General features: G+C 57.1%; 1 protein-coding gene across 11 annotated transcripts in view; it reads left to right on the forward strand.

Annotated features, from left to right (window-relative positions):
• SLC2A4RG (SLC2A4 regulator) overlaps positions 1-19,231 on the forward strand; it is a 53,138-nt gene extending 33,907 nt beyond the window's left edge. For 4 of the 11 annotated variants that reach the window (XM_043527403.1, XM_037915572.2, XM_037915579.2 and 1 more), the window contains 7 exons: positions 9,827-9,936; positions 10,893-11,140; positions 12,163-12,263; positions 13,338-13,620; positions 14,936-15,055; positions 16,523-16,635; positions 17,600-19,231. In XM_043527403.1, the coding sequence (XP_043383338.1) occupies positions 9,827-9,936; positions 10,893-11,140; positions 12,163-12,263; positions 13,338-13,620; positions 14,936-15,055; positions 16,523-16,635; positions 17,600-17,711 (1,087 nt within the window). In that variant the 3' untranslated portion in view covers positions 17,712-19,231. The remainder of the gene's footprint in view (positions 1-9,826; positions 9,937-10,892; positions 11,141-12,162; positions 12,264-13,337; positions 13,621-14,935; positions 15,056-16,522; positions 16,636-17,599) is intronic. The other 7 variants (XM_037915574.2, XM_037915573.2, XM_043527400.1 and 4 more) reach the window with 7 other exon arrangements.
• The last annotated feature ends 1,046 nt before the right edge of the window (positions 19,232-20,277 follow it).

Raw genomic sequence — 20,277 nt, forward strand, 5'->3', positions numbered from 1 at the left:
GGGCGCTTTGCTTCTTTTCTCACAAAACTTGCATCTAAAAGGGCTGGGTGTTTTGAGGACAAACACGGGAAAACAAGTGCCGTTCTGCAAAAGGTATGTATAATAGGGCGGGGGCTCAAGGAAGTGGGTGAATCTTGGCTGAAAGTGGGGGCTTCATCAGACAGCTTCTTGCTCCTTCGTGGTTCCGGACCCTGGATATACCAATGCTGGGCAAACTGAAGTGTCGCTTCCCTGCTGGGAGGAGGCCTAAATAGCAAGCAGCCGGTTGCCCCACAGATAGAGCCAGGAGGCTCTCTCAGTCACATAGCTAGGCTTTTATCCAGTGGGCCTGACTGGGCACCCTCGTCCCCTACAATTTCCTTGCAGAGCCAATTTCTCCATGCTCCCCCTGCCTCCTAGCCTTGCAGGGTCTAGGCTGCAGCCTCTGCAGACCTGGAAGTGCAGAGGGAGTTCCTGCTTGACAGCAGTTTCCCGTATGGCGGCCTGTTGATCTCGGGGCTCCCTGGCGCTGCTGACTCTTCAGACACTGTGACCAGACCCTGTATGAATGTGCCTCTCTTTGGAGGAGAGGAACTGTGTTGGCGTGGTACGGAACGTCACCGTTTCGCTTCAGTGGCTGGAGCTGTGTGACTTGGAGCCAGCTGTAGCCAGCTGTGCCCTGCTTAAGGGTACAGTACAGTCACATTGCATAGCGGACTGCTAAATAAAATTACTGTGCCAGCCTGGTCCCAGAGTGTTTGTACCCCGTCCTGGTTGAAAACAGGAAAGAGCATTTTACGGCTCAGGTACTTTCTGATGCACTGCAGCGCATATGACAACTGTTGGTTTGAAACCAAAATCTTACCCCACCTGATCTAGACTGACCTGCATACCACAGGCCAGAGAACTTCACCCATTGATTCTTGTATGGAGCCCAACAACTTGTGGTTGAACTAAAACATCTACTTCTTCTCAGACCCTCTTCCAGGCTCGAAGATCTGAATTTAAAAAAAAAAAAAATTAAAAGGCAGTTTTTTCCCCTATATTCTTAGCACTGCCTGGAAGCATGAGTCTAATCTCTCCCCACGCAGCTCACCTTTAAACTTCAAGACTTTGCATCTGCTTTTGCATAACCTCCCCCACTGTCTCACTTCTTTCTCTCCTGAACACCCATCAGCCCTGCTTCGAGAGTAGAATTTCATGCAAACTTTCTCACTCAAGGGGCATTTGCTTTAAGAAATAAACTAAATCTACTTGTCCTCAGGATTTTATATTCTGGTCGTCAGAGCTGCACCCTTCCTCTCATAATGTAGCCCATGTCTGAAATCTTACAGCTAATGAGAAACACGCACTATTCTTGCAGTGGTATTCTGGGGACTTTTCAGACTTAGTTACTGATTAATCATGGCCATGCATGTATCCAGTCCACTTCACCCCAAAGCACTTCACATACAGATGTGACTGTCAAAATGTAGCTATCTCTGGGGTGCAGCCAGTGAATGCATCCGTACGGAGGAGGGTGTTTTTATTTTTATTTTATTATTTTTATTAAAGATCCCAGCTGCCTTTAATTTCCAATCTCTTTCTGGCTTCAGACAGTCCTAGTCGTAAGTAAATTACTTGCAGGGTAGGGCTCATGAGAAAGTGGGAGTCTGAATGAGCAGGATGCTGTGTTTAGGGATGCTGAAATGGCTGAGTGCCCTGAACTGTGAGTTCTTCCCGGGGGGGGGAAGAGAAGGGCTTTCCCACCATGGAAGTGCTGCCATCTCTGGTGTGAACTAGAGTAAGTTCAGCAGTACCCAGCATCACTAAGAAATAGTGAAGGAAGATGCTGAATTTATTGACCCTGCAGGGGGATTGTGATTGCTAAAGCTGGAATGCTGCCAGTCCAGGGTGTGTCCTTTTGGATTTTATATGGCCACCAATGATCAGGACTTTGTGTTTTTTAAGTCTCAGCTGAAAGAGGGTTATCCTCAGTAGCACAGCACCTTCTGCCGCTGGTTCAATACCACCTATAATTGAAGAGTACCTCCTACTGAGTCACCCACACTGTTTCTTCTGGAGTGTGCAAGTGGGTCACCCCTCCTAATACTGAACCAGGCATATGCTGCTTAGCTTGAGATGCCTATCGGGAAACCACTGGCTGTTGTATATCATTTTAGTTTATATTTGATTAAAATGGTCTCTAGTTTATTTTTGGGCTGGGTGAGATTGATCTCTGAGTAGGCTCTGTATATAGCTGTATCCCTTTGCCCCAACCAGTAACTGAGCTGGACTCTAAACAGCTAATCACAAGTGAGAGGTATCTTCCTAGGCTTGTTCTGTTTAGCCAGAGATGTGTGATGGAGCTCCACCATGCAGTCTTTTCCCTCCCCCACCAAGCTCCCTGCAGCTGCAACACCACCATCCAACTGCTCATCAATCCAGTCGGTAGCACTGCACAATTCTGTGGCCAAACTATTAATCCTGTTCCAACACGCTGCTCTGATTGGCCAGATTCTCCTCTCTAATGGTCTGTGCATCTGCTCTGTGAACGTGGGGCGCTGGAAACATTAGCCCAGAGCCCTGGCTGTTGCGACTCTTGATGCTATGCTTGTGTTTTCCCAACAGAACTCCAGAGAGGTCATAAATCCCTTCCTAGGCCTCTCCCATCCTCCTTGCTGTTGGCTGAGGCGATGGTGGAAAGAGATGCTCTTGGTGCTAAGGAGGTTTGAATAGAATCTCCCCACCCAAGAGTTCTGAGGTGCTACCTAGGCATTGGTATCCGGGCCTTGGTCGTGTGGAAACCCACTGATGGGCGGGGGGGAGAGTCACATGAATGGGGGCCACCATGATCCTGGGAGCTGGGTTGTAACATTTCTTGTAACCTGATGGCACAGATTTGAGCTGGCTCTTGTATATTAACCAGATCAGATTCCCAGTTGGCTTCCCCAGGAGGGCAGCTCCGTGCTTACATACGAGGATAACAGGCCGCAGGTGAAACCACTAGAGAGAACAGAAAGGTCTGCTAGTGTCCCACACAAGGAACACTTGGATTATTGGTAGCTGCAGTGTCTTCATGCTTTTCCAGCATCCACTAGCCACCCCTGCCCAGAACCTGTGGATTCCTGAGAGGGAGCCTGCGATGGACTGATGGGAGCTGGGACCGGGGGGTTGGTAATGGGATCGAGATGGGGGTTGTGGGGGATGAGTACAGCAGATGGCAGTGCCGTAAAGCTTCCCAGCTCTCTCCTTTCTCCCTGTGAGTGCCTAGCCTGCCGGTGCCATCCGTGTGTGTCCAGCTCCCCATTGGAGAGCACCAGACCGATGACACCCTGGAGGTGGGAAGCTCGCAGTGCTGTGGGAGGGACAGGATGGCAGGCAGCAGCAAACTCTGTGCGCACTTGGCAGTGGTCTGGCAAACGTTGGGGATTGGGAAACCGGAGCAACCCTGTTAAATATTAACCCAGGAGCAGAAAATGCTGCACTGTTCATCACGCGGAGTTGGGCTGGGGAGAGCCCTGGCCTGTGCTGGAGCCCCAAGACTATCCCTGTCCTGTTTGCTTTGCTCTCCTCTAGCCCAGTGCCCCCATCAGCCAGTTTGCCAAGCCCATCTCCTCTGTCCGTCCTTTCCCTGAATGTCTTTCTCCCCTGCTCTGGCCTGGCCTCCCTAACATCACAGCTGCCTCCTAGCAGTGACATGTGCTCCTGCAGCCCAGGGCGCAGCGCTGCTGGCTAGCTGCCCCTCTAGCCATTCCCCGGCGTGCTTTGCTGCAGGGGGCAATGAGAAGGGGAGGGGACCCTTGGCTACCTGCTCATGGCCTCTGGGAGGAGGAGCTGCCAGGGAAGCCTTGCCCTCTGTCTGCAGCCCTGGTTCTGAGTGCCGAGTGAGAGTGCCAGCGGGGGGCCAGTGTGACTGTTGTTGCAAATGAGCGCCACTTGGCTGGCGGACACGCTGGCAGGGCTGCAGTGAAGCCAAGTGCCTCAATGAGTCACAGCCGCTGTATGAAACAGCGGCGTGCAGGGATTCTGCGTGACTGGGAAAGGGGGGAAGCTTTGTGTAGACAGGGCTGCAGCTTGTAGGGCTCCGGGGCGTCTCAGGCGCTCTGCATTCACTGGGGAAAATAGAAAATAACAAACCTTGGAGCCTCCAGCTCTCCAAGTCTCTTCCCTTACACCCCCTGAGGTCTGTCCTGTCCTGCACTCCAGACTTATGGCCAAGCGCTGGATTCAGTTCAGCTTTGCGATCTTGCTTCCCAAAGAATCCAGCAAGGCAGATTCAGGCCCCTGAGCGAAGGGCTTCTTGTTTTCTTGCCTTGGCCTGACACGCAGTAAAAGATTCTCGTTTTTTTCGTTTGTCTTGCTGGCTCTTTGTTCCTCCTCTCTTTCCCCACGCCTCCTCCCCCCAACCTCTGGTTTATTTAAAGACAGGAAGAAACCATTTTAAAGTGGCTCTTTAGGAGAAGCTGCCCAGCTCTCTTGCTGTTTTTGCTGCCACAATTGGCTGGCCTGGCACTGTGCCATCCAATCACCACAGCCCCTCCGCCCCCCCCCCCCCCCCCCAGTAAAGCAGTCCCCCACCTAGGGGAATGATTCATTGACCACCATGTTCGTTTAAACTCCTGGTGGTCATTGGTGCAAGGAGAGGAGGGGTGTGTGCCTGGTGGGAGGGGGCCGAAGAATGGTGACTTCTCTCATTCCTCCCCTTTCCCCCCGTTTTATGCCTTTTGTGTGTCAGGCAGAATGCCTCTGCCCCACCGGAGCTCCAGCGTACCCCTCCGACTTCCTGCAGCAGGAGGACAAAGCGGTGTCGCTCCCTGCGCAAAGTCAAATTGCCAAACGCGGGCTCTGGGGCCAGTGGCAGGCTGAGGAGGGGCAGGTGTGCAAATGTAAGGCCAAGGTAGTGATTGCACAATCAAGGCCGTCTCTGGCTGGGAAAGCCGATCTCCGCTTCACCACCACAAGCTGGAGCTGATACCGGCACTGTGGGAGGGAGGTGGGACGCTGCTGGCTTTCTGTGCCATGTAGGTTACCCAATAGTCTGGGCCATGCAGCAGCCAGCGTTGAACGTTTATATTTGTGCTCAGGGTTTGAGGGAGTGGGTGGGGTGGGGTGGGCTTGGTGAAGCCTAGAATGCTAATTGAGTTTCGGTGCCTCGTGCATGCCAGCGCCCCGCTCTCTGCACTGTGACTCTAAACCCAGGACAATCCGGAGGCTGGTAGCGGCCCTGGAAGTGTTGGGTTGAAACGCTGCTGGTTCAATGAATTCTGTGCTCCCCATCTACTTTCTTGGTGGCAGCAAGTGGCCGAGTCCGCTGGAGATAGCGGAGGAGGAGTAGCGGAATGACGCAGGTCTTGCGGGGAGACAAGAACGCCCTGACTGTCTAGGCCATGTTAACCTGTGGCACAGGGAAGGCAATAGCCAGCCAGGCCGTTACCACTTGAATGCCAAGGATATCAAAGCTTAGCAGATGGTCACAGGGATCCAACATGTAGGACATCACAATTCCAGCAGCTTTGCCTCCTAGGCAGTCCCCAGAGATACGTCCGGACCATCTTGGCGAGCGTCTGACCAACTCCGTTCCCTGCCAGTGCAGGGCCTGAGCCATTGGTTCACCACCATCCCACCTGTGGCGCATCATCGTTTTGTTTCTGGGGGGGATGTTGCACTCTAGCGTATTCCTGGTTATTGGGCTCAGTGCAGTGCACTGTGGTGTGCAGGAGGTCAGCCTCGACGATCAGGTGGTCCCTGCTGCCCTTAATTCTGACCCTGAATGCCCATTCAGGGCCCTCTTTGTATGCTAGGACCCGATGTTCTGGTGTAAGCCTCGTGCTTGAATCTGGAGCAGAAGTGCCTTCTGGTGATAGTGGAGGGCTGTGAAAACCTGGTTTAATTGTGTTAGGCACCAGGGTACTCGGGAAATGCTCTCTCCCTTGGAGTTGAAGGCTAGGAAGTCTAAGTAGCTGAAGATAAGGGCAAGGTTGATCCTGGTGGTGGTTTGTGCTGGTGAGCCGTGCTCCAGCATGGTCACTGGTGCGTACCAAAGACAGTTGCTCCGTTGTAGGGAAGCCACAAGACGGGGTGGGTAAATAGTTATACCCCAGGGATCAATCGAGCCTGGAGCTCCTTGCTGGAATTCAGAAGGAGTCTACAGGGTGAGGGGGACGCCGGGGGCTGAGTGAGGGAATGCACGATTTGGCACAGAAAGAGCTACCCAAGAAATTCTGGACCCCCACATGTGCTATAAATACACCAGTCTGGCTGATTCCTGCTCTTGGAGGGGGTTTGCAGGACATTAATTACTGGGAGACATGGGGAGGGTGCTCTGTGGTGTTTGGGGGGTTTTTTTTGTGTTTTAGTTTCCCCAAGCTGCTTTCCCCCCAGAGGGCCCTGGGAAGCGGGCCGTGGCGTGGGGGGTCCTGGGAGACGCTGTTGGCTAAGCACTGAAAAGGTAGCCTGTAGCACTCAGCCGGCCGGCGTAGGCTTGGCGCTCTCCTGGAGCGCAGGAATGAGCCAGCGTCTCTATACACAGGTCGGGGAGGCAGAGTGCGTCCACGGGAGTGCGCTGGACTATGGATCCTACCCGCTCTGCCAAAGGAGTCCGACCCCTTCGTAGGCAGAGCTCTGGTGTAGAGAGAGCAGGTGACGGCCGTGGGCTGGGCAGGCTGGCAGGCTCGAGAGCAGTCAGGCCCCTGGCGGGGAGGGAACCCCACTTGCTGAGCGGTGTCAGAGCTGCAGGGTGGCCTCCTGGGCTGACGAATGGCGGGGAAGGAAGGTGCTGACCAGCAGGAGGCGCCATCTCCAGCAGAAAGCTTTAGAGAGTGTGATTTAATTTTCGTTTTATTTTTGGGGAATTTCATGGTTTGTTTTGGCCATTAAAATGTTGCTTTATTTCTTTTACGCTAATAAAATACCTCCAGTACTCGTCTCTGTCTATAGATCCTAGGTTATCTGTACCATATTATTGATTAGGCTTTATTCCTTGCCTTGAGACACTCACCAGTTCCCACCACAGTTAGGCACCCTGAAATAACCTGGACAGCTCCTTAGGGTTCCCCCCCCTTGAAATGTACCCAGTACTGCAGCCCTCATCTAACCTCCACTTCTCCATCGCCACTCAGTAACACAAATCCTATGGATTGTCCCAGTCCCTGCTGCTTCCTTCTTTAACCTCTCTCTTGCCCCCCAATAGCTCCAGGGACTCCTCCCTGGATGCCCCGTTTCCCCCATCTATATTCCCCTTCGCCCCCTTCAGTCCCCCCTCCACTTGCCCATTTCTCCTGAGGGGAGAGAGGTCCTGGCAGGGTGGGGGTCATCGGGCGGGGGGAGGCCATGGGGTGGGTTTTCCAGGGCAAGCCTGCCCTGCAGCTCCTGTCCCACTGGGCTGGGCCCAGCTTGGTTGGGACCTGTGGCGCCCGGAGCGAGGAGCCAGCCCTAGCCCCGCGGGAAGGGGGACACCGCTGCAGGGCCAGTGCTGTGTTCTGTCGCGTGTGCCATGTCACGCACAGGCCCTGTGTACATTTCCACCCCTCGACAAGCAGAGGCCAGAGCTCTCTAGCTGCTCTGTCGCCCACTTCTGGCTCTCGGCAGGTGATGCCCGGCAGAGGTTGCTGGCTTGCACTCGGCATGTATGGACTAGAGTCCACGACCCACCCTTGCTGCCGGAGCTCGGCAGCCCCTGCCAGCCTCCCGTCACTCTCTGGGCTGAGAACCCCTTGTCCCTTCGCAGAGAGCCAGGCCCGCGGGCGGCAGGGTAGACTCGCCAAGCCAGTGCTGGGCTGCCAGTCAATATAGCGGGGGGAGGGGCGGAGTGTGACCCAGCACCAGAGCTCCTGGGTATTCATAATGGCTCTGTCACTGGCTCACTGTGTCTCGGGGGGGCAAGTCTCTTAACCCCTCCGTGCCTTAGTTTCCCCATCTAGAGGGGTAGAAGGATGGCTGCCTGCCTAAGCTGAGGAGGGGAGTTGTGAGGATAATTCGCTGGCTGGCAGAGCATTGTCCTGCACGGAGGAGAACCAGGTGTTTTAAGTGACCCCAGAGGGGGAGCGACTCCCCCCTTACAGCCTCTCCCAAGATGCTGCTTCCCTGCCCTCCGTGAACATGCAGAACTAAAAGCCCTTGCTCCCCTCCGCAGCCGGGAGCCTCTCTCCCTGGCTCTGCTCATTCGGCATGGCCAGCCCCCGCCCGTGGTTTTCTCGGTTAGACATTGACCCAGATAAAGCACTTGGCAGTCAGAGGCCCTGTGCGCAACCCTTCTCTCCCCCGCACCCCCCGCCCCCACCCCCCCCCCCAGCTCTGGGCTGCTGCCTGGGTCTGGTGGATCATGTGGTGCAGACTGGGGAGGCGGGGGAAGAGGATGAATCATGCTGGCTTTTAAAGGGACTGCACCTTCTGAGGTGTGTAGGTGGTGGGGGCAGGCTGGTGCTGGGGATTTCTACTAAGAGGGTCTCTCGCCCTGCAGCGTACAGCTGCCTGTGACACCCCTCTTTGCATTAGGGCTCATTTCTTTTCCTTTCCCTTCCTTCCACTGTTGACCTGCCTATGATTGAGAAATGTGCTTTGCTCGCTGCCGGACCCACTGGCTGCTCTAGATCTTTGGTTCCCCCATCCTGCACCCTAAGGCAGCCGCTCTGCTAGGCGGTGGGGGCCTGCCCAAGGTATCGTCCAGGCGCTCTTCGCCCCCTGGGGCACCTCCGCTCTCGCTGGCCCAGGAGCGAGGGGCTGGATGCACAAACCTGTGGCTTGCCCCTGCCACACGGCAGCTGGTCACGCCACAAGGCTGGCCTGCAACCTACGGTGCGCTTCGCTGTTCTGCGCTATCCAGCGATCTACACTCTTCCTTAGAGGGGTGAGCAATCACGCCTTGTCCTCCTGCTGCCGCGCTCGTCTCAGGCTTGGGGAGAGGCTCCCACGGCTTGTCTCCCAGCCGGGGAGCGTGCCCAGTGTAACACGCTGCTTGGGTCGGAAGTTTGGAGGATGCAGCGTTGAGGGGGGCGACAGCCTGTCCTGTTCATTGGAAGCCTGTTAACTGCAGGAATCCAGTTGAGTTGGGACTCTTCTTTCGACCCTTTGGTTTTATGTTAATGGCTTAGGGATGGTCTCTTCCCCCGGTGGCAGCTGTCCCTCCTGTATGTGTGCACGTGTAAAGGCCAGTGTCTGTGCCCAGGTGCACAGGTGCCTTGGTTTTGCTGCCCAGGGCAGGTTTAGAGCCGGCTCATGATTACCAGGGTGGATACGGTGCTGAGAGCAGCCCTGCCCCAGGGGTGAGCACTCTGGAGCACTGTACTTGGGGTAGGCCACGTGGAGGGAATGAGCCACGCCTTCAGTAGGATGGAGGGGCGTCGGACAGAGGGTTGGGTGGGAGCCCCCCTGCCCAAAGTGGCTCTTCTGGGTATGATACGATCCAGCCTGCGCGGCCGGCGTGGCTTGAAAAGACCTGAAGCGGAATGACCATGGCAGTCACTGTCTTGCCCCTGTCCCCTGCGTGTGGCTAGTAGGAGCCACACAAGCCTGGATTGGAAGCGGGAATCCTATGGGGTGTAAAAGCGCCTTTGCTCTCCAGTGGCTGGTTCAGCCAGCAGTAACTGGAGATGGTTGCCAGGTGCTGGGCACGCAGCGGTCTGTGGGAATGGTATTGGGAGGGGCCTGCGGACGGGTGTCTGCCCTGATGGGGTGTCTCAGTAGGCTTCTTGGTGGACTGAACGTTGGTTCGTCGTGCCCTGGGACTGGGACCTGATGTCAGGGTGGCGTGTGGGCATCCGCTTGCCCCGCTGCTGCGGGGTAGCTCTGGGGCGCTTGGCGGAGTTATGGCTAGAGAATTTTCTAAGCTGGATCTAACCGCTGTGTTCTCCGTTTTTCTGTCTTGCAGAAAGCTATCGGGCAAGGCGGGGATAGATGAGGTCATGGCAGCCGCAGTTCTCACCAGCCTGTCCACTAGCCCTCTAGTGCTTGGCAACCCGCCTGGCACCCTCAGCCCAGGTACTGATGGGATGCTGAGCCCCGAGATGGGGAAGGCGGAATTGCTAGCGGGGGTGTCGGGCCATGTGCTGCTCTCGGTTACGCCTCTGTAAATCCTGTATGATGTAGGGAATTCCTCCAGAGCCAGGAGCGGAATTCAGGCCCCCGAGCCCACTTGTAGGAGCATAGGAACTGGCAGACTGGGTCAGCCCTGAGGTCCATCTAGCCCTGTGTCCCAGTGCTGGTGGCTGTCAGGGACAGGTGCTTCAGAGGAAGGCGTAAGAAGCCTGCCGCAGCAGATAGGCGATAATCTGCCCTCCTCCACGAAATCCCATCCTCGTCTCCAATAGAGATTGGCTTAATAATGGGAGGCAGCGTGGCCTAGGGCTAGAGCACTGGACTCAGGAGACACACGTTCTATTCCTGGCTCAGCCGCTGGCCTGCTGGGGGACCTTGGGCAAGTCACTGCCCTCCCCCTGCCTCAGTTTCCCCATTTGTTAAATGGGGATACCAATACTGGCCTCTTTGTCAAGGACTCTGAGATCTGCTGACGAAGGGCCCTGGCGGCACTACCGCTGGAGGCAGTGTTCCTAGCTGGCGCTCTGGGACACCCCCTCCATCACCGCACCACACGTAACAAAGGACCTGGGGGGCGGGGGGCGGGCGGTGTTGAGGCCTGGATGGTTTGAGGTTCCCAACAAGCGTGGCAGCCCCTGCTGTACAAAGCCCACTGCTGCAGGAGTTGTGCCCGGGGAGAAACCTGCCCTGATGGCGCGTGAGAGCTCGGGCTGGGCACGGCGCTTGCTGCCTGGGGGGTTCACCCCCGGGGCTGGCTCTGCCTGCGGGATTCCCAGAGCTCTGCTCAGCAGGTGCCTTATCTGCCAGAGCACTGGAAGGGGCTGACGTCTGCGCGTCCTGGGGCTGACCCCCGTGACCAGTGGGTGACTGAATTCCTCTTCTCCTCCCTCCCCCCGCAGCAGAGCCCAGCTGCGAGGCCTGGAAGGAGGGTCCTGCCATGTCCTCCAGCTACAGCAGCAGTAGCAACAACAGTGGGGACTGGAGCTGGGACCTGCCGAGCGACCGCTCCACCCCTTCCACCCCGTCGCCGCCGCTCTCCACCGACGTGGCCAAGAGCTTCCTGCCGGCCCCCCAGCTGGACGACGGCATCGAGGAGACCGAAGCGACCCACTTCCTCTTCGGAGACCCCATTCCCAGGAAGAGGAAGGTGCGGAGGACGGGAGCTGGAACGATGGGGCTGCAGGGCCGGTCCAAAAGCAGCGCAGTGAGGAAGGTGGTTGGGGGGGAGAGTCCCGGGGGTCCGGCAGAGTAGTGGTCCCCAAACTTTTCACGGTCGCGCCCCCCTTGCCCCTGTCTGCGCCCCACCCCAGGAACCAGGCTGGGAGTGGGGCCGCAGCTCAGGGGAGGGGTGGGAGGGCATGGACAGGGGTAAGGGGGACCGAGGCTGGGGGCCGTCCCTGGGGGTGGGGCCGGAGCAGTGCTGGGGGCGAAGCGGACTCATCGAAATGACGAGAAAGGGGCCTCTCTGCAGGCAGGAGAAAAAGACTTGTCTCCTCCCCCAAATAATCAACGTGCTCCCCCTCTGCTCCTCGTCCACACGCCCTCCCTGCCAGGCTGGAGAGGAGAGCTGGGCATTGTGCTGTGCCTTCAAGGCTGACGGGACTCGCTTTTCGGGACGGGCTTGGGGAGCGGGTTGCAGGGCCGAGGGGCGCTCCCGGTGGGGGCTGAATTACAGTAACAGTGAGGGGCCTCTGACTCTCCAGCCAAGAGTCCAGTGCCCCGCATGGCACGCGGGTGTGAACAGGAAGCCCGAGTAGTTTGAGCTGCGTCCCTGCAGCGAGCAGGGCTTTCCCCACTGCAGAATGGTCTGCAGCCCCTCTTCTAGCACCAGTGATTAATTTATGCCAGCTCAGAGCCCCCCGGCACCTCTGGGCCTGGCAGTTCAGAACCTCCCAGCACCTCTGGGCCCATGTTACGGTTGGGGGAGCAGTTCAGGAGCTCACCCAAGTCAGAGGGACGTGGTGACATGGGCAAGTCTCACTGTTCCCTGCTCCAACCACTGGACCATGTTCCCTCCCCACGCGCACTCAGCCCAGCCTGTGGGGTTAAGAGCCTTGGCCCCCTTTCCAGGTGGAGATCTGAGCCCCATGGAGTGGGGCTGCCTGGGCCCGAGTGGGCGCTGTGGGCCTCATTCATTCTCTTTCTCATTCTCTCTCTCCCCTCCCCAAGAACTCCACCAAGGTGATGTTCAAGTGCTTGTGGAAAAGCTGTGGCAAGGTTCTGAGCAGCTCCTCGGGGATGCAGAAGCACATCCGAACCGTCCACCTCGGGTAGGCGTGAGGGTGCGCTGGGTCCTGCAGTGCTCTGGGCGGTACTAGGCAGCCTGCGCTGTAGGAGGAGGGCCGGGAAGGAAGGAATTACGTCCTACGGGCACGGCAGGCTCTGCCAAAGTTCCTCCCCCAATTTTTCCCCCCACATCTCCTGCAGCCGTGTTTGGTTGCTTCCAGGTTACTTCTCCCTTCCTCGCCTCCCGTGCTCCTGCCTTTATGTCTGCCATTCAGGAAGCCTCTCATTGCAGCCTCCTGTCTTGGAGTCCATCCACTCCATCGCTTCCCTTAACCAGCCCAAGAGATCACTGAGCAATCCCCTCCCAGCCCCTATCGGTGGGATGAGCCAGGCGTGGAATCCCTCTTGCTGGCCCTCCAGGGTTGTTGGATAGGATGGGTGTGCGGCAGCGAGCAGGGTCCTTGTTGTATGCAGGCCATAGGTGGTCCCAGTTGTGGGTTTTTGGAGTGATGGGAATGATTGGAGTCGGTGGTTTCTGGTTCTGCTTTTCTAGGAGGTCCAGTTCGTGTTTTCTCTCTTTCCGTCTTCTCCATGGCCAGTTTCTTTAGTACCAAGACTCTCTCGTGTTCTTTCTTTTTCTGCAACCTGCAGTCTAAAAAATTCCAACTTCGCAGTATCTTCACTGCTTGCACTCGTTTTCCGTCCTTATTTCCCTTTCCCGAAATAAGCAAACAGAAAATAACAAACCGGTAGCCTCCTCCTGACTGTTCTTAGCACCCACACTTAAAGCCTCACTTAAAATCTTTACACCAGTGTATGAAGTGCAAATCTTGCTCAGCACAACAAGCTGTGTATTTCACCCTGCTCACTGCGCCACGGTGATGGGATCCCTGGGGTGCAGTCTGGGACCACTGTGCCCCCTTAGCTCTCTCCAGCCTGGGCTGTCTCTCTCAATGCCTTGCTAGTGACCAGCAGCAAACCGCTCCAGGTGCTGTGATCGCCCAGCACAATTGCATGTGGGATGCTCTCAGGCGGTAGGCAGGACCCTTGGCCTTGCCCCCGTGGCTGGGTCAGGGCTGGAAATGTCTCCAGCGCCTGACTCCGTTTTCCCTGTGCAGCCGGAAAGCCGACCTGGATCAGAGTGACGGCGAGGAGGACTTTTACTACACGGAGCTGGACGTCAACGTGGACTCCCTGACGGATGGACTGTCCAGCCTGACCCCCGTCTCGCCCACTTCTTCGGTGCCCCCGGCCTTCCCTGTCCTGGAGGTGCAGCGAACCCCGCCGGTGCTGGTGAAGCCCGAGGACTCCGTGGAGTCTCCTCTGAGTCATTCAGCTCCAACGAGCCTGTGCCATGTCCACACCGACCACGCCTATCAGGTGGGCCATGTGGAAAAGCAGGTGAGACCGCATTGGTGGGGAAGGAGGACACAGATGGTGGAGTAATGCATGCTGGGACATGTGGGCTCCTCAGTCCCTGAGCTGAAACCATACCAGGCTCAGCCCAGTGCAAATCCATTGACGTCTCCCACGTCCGCCCTGACGAGTGTCCCTAGAACAGGGTGCATCTTTGCTGCCCTGGCCATGCTGCAGCCTCAGACTGTGCAGCAAACATTTTCAAACAAGGCTCCCAGATGGTGCTTGTGGAAGGAGGCAGTGGCTGGGGTATAGGAGGTGCCTTTGGAGCATGGCCCTTGCCATGTCGGGAGGGAAATGCTGCCGCGAGCCTGTGGAACTCACCGCTGCAGGAAGCAGGTTTGCCTAGGGGGGCAGTCTGGCCTCTGATCTTTGCTCGCACGACTGGCAGTGCTCCCAGAAGTGTGTTTGCTCCAGTTTTGTGTGAGTCAGGCAGTTGGAGCCAGGCTGCCTGATCTGGATGCACTGGGTGGGGGCCTGGACACTTCTGCAGGCGCAGCCAGGGGTGTGTGTGGAAACGGGGGTGAAGTCAGAGTCCAGCTTGAGGCCAGCTGAAGATCTGGGACGTTTCAGGGAGGACAAAAGACGAGAGCAGCAGCTGCAGTTGCAGGGTAGAAATGCTCCAGGGTTGTCGTGCCTCGTGTTTTGGGGCAGAAATTCCTCAGCAGCTGGGCTTTGGGGATGGTCCCTCCTTGCCCACCCCGGGTGGTATTTGGGGGGCTCTCAAGTGCGTGGCATGGGCCAGTGGGAGGCAGGACACTGGAGTGAATGGGCAGCCCCTATGTTCGTACACACAGTGGGAAAGCCCCACGCAGACCTGGGAGCCGAACCATCCCGTGGCAGGAAGGTTCTGAGAGCGTATTTAATGCCAAAACCGTGCTGGACTTGGACTCCCTCTGCTCATCTCTCCTGACCCCCCTGACCCCCTCCCCCGCCCTGTTCCGCTGGAGCATTCGGATGAAGTGGTGGCCCTACCCAGCTGGGCAGACCACGCCCGCCGGATGGGCAGGTGGGGGCCTGGCAGGGGCTTGTTCGGATGCCTGTGACATTTCTCGGCACTGTTGCTCTCTGTCAGGCCTGTCCAGAGCTCTGCCCCATCTGGGCAATGCAGGCATAGTGCTGTGTTAGCCGGAGCTGGGGCCCACGCCGGGGGGGTCTCACCGGGCTTTGCTGCCACTGACCCGCAGCTGGTGGCCTTTGGGGCGATGGGAGCCAGCTCCCTCCCCAGCTCTCCTGGCCACCCCCCGTCCTCGTGCCCAGATGCGTCTCATCCTCTCCTGGTTACATTTGTGGCTTTCAGGCGATGGCTCCCATCAGCATCTCAGCTGCTTCGAAAACCCTGCCTGGCGGGATGGGCTTCAGCATCTCCTGGCAGCCGCCCCCAGCGCCCCAGTCACCAGTTGTTTTTAAAGGGTCCCCGGTGAGTAACCAGACAGTCCCCCCACCCTCTGTGTTGGCTGGCAGGAGAGAGGCAGCTGCAGTCCTAGAATGGCCCCTATCGTTACCTCAGTGGGACATATGGCTGCACTAAAACAGCCCAGATCATTCCCCAAACCCGTCCCGTCTACGGGTCCCTGTCCCTGAGGTGCCAAGCACAATACGCTCTCTGAGAGGAGGGATGCTCCAAGTCCATCAGGAGAGGGAAAGGAGGGAGGCACAGAGCAGTTTCCTGGCTAGAATTCAGCAGAGACACAGTGGAAGTGCATGTGCCATGCAGGCTGGCGTCTGATCTGGAGTGCCGTGCGCTGCAGGGGTTTGCATCGGTCTTGTCTCCATTTTGCAAAACAAACTCTGTTTCATGACAAGCCTGTGGCCTTTGACAGGATGTTTTTGGCTCGAACCTGGGCTGGTTTTGCAGGAAATTGGGACCCAGTTGCATTTAGAGCAGAGACTCCAGCTGCCACTGGAGCAAGCTTCTGCCTTTCAGGGTGTGGTGTGAAAAGTGGAAAACTTTGGGCTGTGAAATGGTCCCTGGTAGAAAAGTTCCCTGTTTTCCTAGATCTTCAGTTATCATGTTTGGGCTTGCCTGGTGCCTCCTGCCTAGGGACTGCAGAACACTTCACACACACGTGCTAAGCTGCCTGAGCCCCATTTGAGGTCGGGTGGTGTTTTCCTTTTACGTATGGGGAAACTGAGGCACAGAGGCACCGTGAGTTTCACAAGCTCGCACAGTCTGTGGCAGAACTAGAATCATAGAATATCAAGGTTGGAAGGGACCTCAGGAGGTCATCTAGTCCAACCCCCTGCTCAAAGCAGGACCAATCCCCAATTTTTGCCCCAGATCCCTAAATGGCCCCCTCAAGGATTGAACTCACAACCCTGGGTTTAGCTCTAATCACTAGGCCACGAAACAGGTGGTGGCGATTTTCACAAGAAGGGAACTGGTCTTCTTTTCTGGACCCTTGAGGCAGAGCCAGGTTCCCCCGCCCCAAGCGTTAACTCTTCTCTGGCTCTGACTCACTCTTCCCGTTCTCTTCAGCTGCTGTTTCCGCTTGGCAGGACACATGTAGGTTGTGAGACCTGCAGAACCAAGGGAGCTGCAGCATCAGCCATAGGCTGAAATGGACAGTCACTGCTTCCATCTAGCCCTTTGAGGCCTCCTCGGCCGTGCCAGGTGGAAGGGCATAGGGTGCGTTCTGGTGCCTGCCACCCAGATCTCGGCTCCCAGATCTCAGCGTGGGGACCGTGGGCTGAAGGCTCCTTGCCCTCCCATTGGCTAGTATCTCCAGAGGGCAGATCCCAGCGGGTGCAGGTCTGTGCCACTGCCCGGCAGCGACCTGTCTGCTCTCGCCCCCATGCTCGCTCTGCCCTGGCGGGGTCGTGGCTGCCGGGCCCGTGAGTGCTGGCTGGGACAGGAGGGTCTCACAGTGGGCTGTGTCGTCCCCAGGGCTGCCTGACGGCACTCCGCCCCGTTGGCGTGGGAGAGAAGCGGCCGCAGATCCCTCACCCGCCCGTCACCGCAGCGCCCCCCTCTGTGCCAAAGCTGGCTGCGGGCACCAGGTGAGTTGGGGCGGTGCTAACAGCCCATTCCTGCCGGACCACAGCCCGACTCGATCCTCCTGGGGCTGGAACCTTGGGCTTTAGGGAGAAGTTGTCCCTGATGCGTAGACACCTGAGCCATCCCCTCCAGCCGTGCTGCCAGCCTGGGAAGGAGCCAGGCTCAGGGGCAGCTGGACACTTCAGGTGCGTGAGCATTTAATCTCATAGGTGGAGAGAAAAGGCCACCTGGGGCTGCTCTGGGAGCCAGATCCCTCCCCAGCTCCATTAGCCGCCTGTCTCCCCATTCTTCGCAGGCCAGGAGGGGAGGGGAGGGGAGGGAGTCCCTGGGGGCCCAGGTGCAGGGACCCATGTCTCGAGTGTGGCTGTGTGCTGCCCGGGGAGGCAGCCCAGCGGTGCTCCGGCCCGGTCCCGGGGCGAGGAGTGCTCTTGGCAGCTCAAGGGATCGTGACACCAGGTTAATGTGCGGCTTGTGCCGTGAGCGTGCCCAGCGAAGGCGTCTCTGGGACAGGGGAGGCACGCTCACGGCACAAGCCGCACATTAGCTGGGCAAGCTGGGCAAGGCCTTGGATAGTCGTCTCACCCCACTGAACGGATACCACGTTCCGAGGCCTGGTGTCTAACCGTGTCCCCGCCCCTTTCACCTGCCGCACAACTTGTGGGGGGGGACCGCGTGGCGGGGCAGGACCGTGCCAGTTAACTGCTTCTAAAGATGCAGAAGCTCCCTGTGCTGGGAGCCCGTGGGCTCGTGCTAACGCTCCACGATCAGTCCTACCCCATCGGGTCTCAGAGAGCCGGGCCCCGCCTCTCCCGGCCAGAGGCCTTGGCCGTTGGTACAGCAGCGCCCTGGGAGTGCATCGGCCTCCGTCCCCGCTGAGCCCTGTCTCCTGCGCTGAGGGTGCTGCTCGCGCTCCCTTCTCCGAGGCAGAGCCCCACTCTGACGGGCCCATCTGCTCTTCTCCCCTAGGAAGCCCCGTGGCGAGGCCAAGAAGTGCCGCAAGGTGTACGGGATGGAGAACCGGGACATGTGGTGCACAGCCTGCCGGTGGAAGAAAGCTTGTCAGAGGTTCGTCGACTGAGCGCCTCCTGCCCCCCGCGCCTGGCCCCGCTGCCCGGGCCCCTCTGGCTCCACTGGAACCTCCCAGCTCTGGAAAGTCAGCATCAACGCTTCCTTCTTGCACGTTTTGCACTTCAGGTGCCTTCGAGCCCCGACCCCACCTCCGGGCCCCCAGGGACTCAGCTGTGGCTAGCCGGAAACTGCCCCGGACTCAGGAAAAAGGAGCCCCTTGGCCTGCAATTGCTCTGAGGAATTGTAGGGCGGTGATTCTAGGCGTGGGGGGGGGAAAGGAAGGGGCTGTCCTTGAAAAGGAAAAACTCATTCCCCCTCCTCCATCCCCATTGGTGCGACACGGCTCCCGACATCATCTTAGATCCGGTTCCCTCCAGGATCGGGCCCCTGAGAGCCATTTGTCTGGCGCTGTATTTTTGTTTTTTGCGGCGCCTCGTCCTGTCTCCTCCCCGCAAGCGTCGTGCTCTTGTCTCTTGGAAGCTTTACACTTTACGCACACATACGCACGGAGCTTTTCTGATCACTCTCTTTTGGAAATAAGCTATTTTCTCTTCCTTCACTACGTTCCTCTCCCCTCCCTCCCGCCATCTGACTGCCGTCAGGGATCCGGCCGAGCCAGGGATGTCCGTGCGCTGGGATCCAGCAGTGGGAGGCCAGTATCAACCACCAGCTCCGTCTCGCGCTGTGGGAAAGGAGGGGAGCGGACCTGGTACTGTGCTTGCACAGGAAGCCGCGAGCTCCTTTCCCTTTTGGTTTTTGCTTTGGAATCTCACCAACCACAGTTCGCCACCGAAATGGACTTCAGACCAAGAAAAGGACCCAACCCGGCCTGCCGGTGCAGCCCGCTGGGATGTGACGAGGTTCCGAGCAGCCGTTTTCTACCCTTCTTTTTTATCTCTTGGTTTTAAAGTGCCACGTCCGATCTGAGTCCTGACTCTGGTGGGCTAAAACACCCAGCGTCCCAGGGGCAAGGGGGGACGGTGCTGTTTGTTATCTCCTCCAGGGAATTCTCGATTTTGGGAGGGCAGAGGGGGAGGGAGATGGACTCAGCAACAGATGCCTCAACTGTTTGAAGACGCGTGTGTGGTCAGATCTGTGAGCTCTGTGTCCGGGATGGACACGGGGTGGGGGGAAAGCGGCGGTGGGGGTAACGGTGCCGAAGAATAAGCTGTGCCTGGAAAATGCGGCATCTCTTGGTCGTCCTTTTCCGTGTGGAAAATGTGGCTCGCTACCTGCCCCTCCCCCAGCCACACCTGTTCTGTCGCCTTTCTGTGGGTGGAGCCCGGCTCCCTGGGTGCAGAGGGCAGAGACGGGGGACATGCGTCCACCCAGGATGAGGGATTCAAGTGTTTTGTTGTTTTTTTTTTTTATAAAGGAAAAAAAAAAACCCCGCTCCCGTGGCAACGAGAGCGCCCGGAAGTGCCTGCGTCAACGCGCCCATTTGCACTAAGCCAAACTGCACAAAGAGTTTTCTTTATTCTTTTCTTTGTGTGTGTGTTTTTTTTTTTTTAATAAAATATATTAAAGGTCGTATTTTAAATATTCCCTCCCTGGGCACGAGAGAGAGAGACGGAGAAAACCCTCATCTCCTTGCTTTCCAAAAGCATGTCTCTAGATTTGTGTCTGTAGGGACTATATTTCCCAGAATCCTTTCTCTCTCCCATCACCCCCCATCCCTTTGACCACCCTGTTTATAAGCAAGCAGCACTGGTTGCTGGGAAATGTAGTTTTCCCTTTGTGCATTTTTTTGTGTGTCCTGCAGTCTTGACTGCAACAACCCGGATAACGTCCATTGGAATTTGCCTGGATCGTTAATGTCTGAGATAATCCCCCCCCCAAATCCATTTGCTGGGTGCAAAGACACGAGTCTCTGTGTGCGTGCGCGTGTGTGTGCGTGTGTTTACGAAGCCGTATTTTGTAAGATTGTTTTTTCAATGTTTGTAGCCTGGCTCAATTCTATGTAAGTTGTTGTTGGGTTTTTTGTAAACAAAACCAATTGTCTGTGCACCAAGTGGCCCGACTAAGGCAGATTTGAATGGAAAAAGCTCCCTATTATGAATGTATAATGAATACTCCTCTGCTGCCTTTTGTGCCTGAGCAGTACGGTCCGTGCCAGGGGGAATACTCCGGTTATGGTCCTCTGCAGGGTGCTTCGGCAGGTGTCTAATTTAAGTACGTAAGTGGCGCTAAGGAGATCGCTGAAATCCCACGTATGCCCACAGTGTAGGTGGGACTTGGGTGGTCTCCAAACAGCCACTCTTGCTTAAACGTGTGCACCTGCAGAGACTTGTTGTACAGCCCGGGGAGGCAGGTTTTCCCGCTTCTCTTCCTAGTGTGGCCACGCACTTGGGCTGTGACTCAGGCTGGCAGAGTGATAATCGCCAGGACAAGGCTTTCGAGAGTAACCCGCAATTTTTGGGCATCTGGCCGGAGCTGCCTTCCTGGGCCCTGATTTTCAGCACTGAAAACCCAGGCCCCTCTTGAGGTAGCTCACGTTGGGCCCCTGGCCTTTCTAGGCTTTGAATAATTTTCATAATGGGCTCTCTCCTGGTATTTGAATGAGAAATGATTTGACA

This window comes from Chelonia mydas, chromosome 13, assembly GCF_015237465.2.
Source record: "Chelonia mydas isolate rCheMyd1 chromosome 13, rCheMyd1.pri.v2, whole genome shotgun sequence".
In the NCBI taxonomy this organism is placed as follows: Eukaryota; Metazoa; Chordata; order Testudines; family Cheloniidae; genus Chelonia; species Chelonia mydas.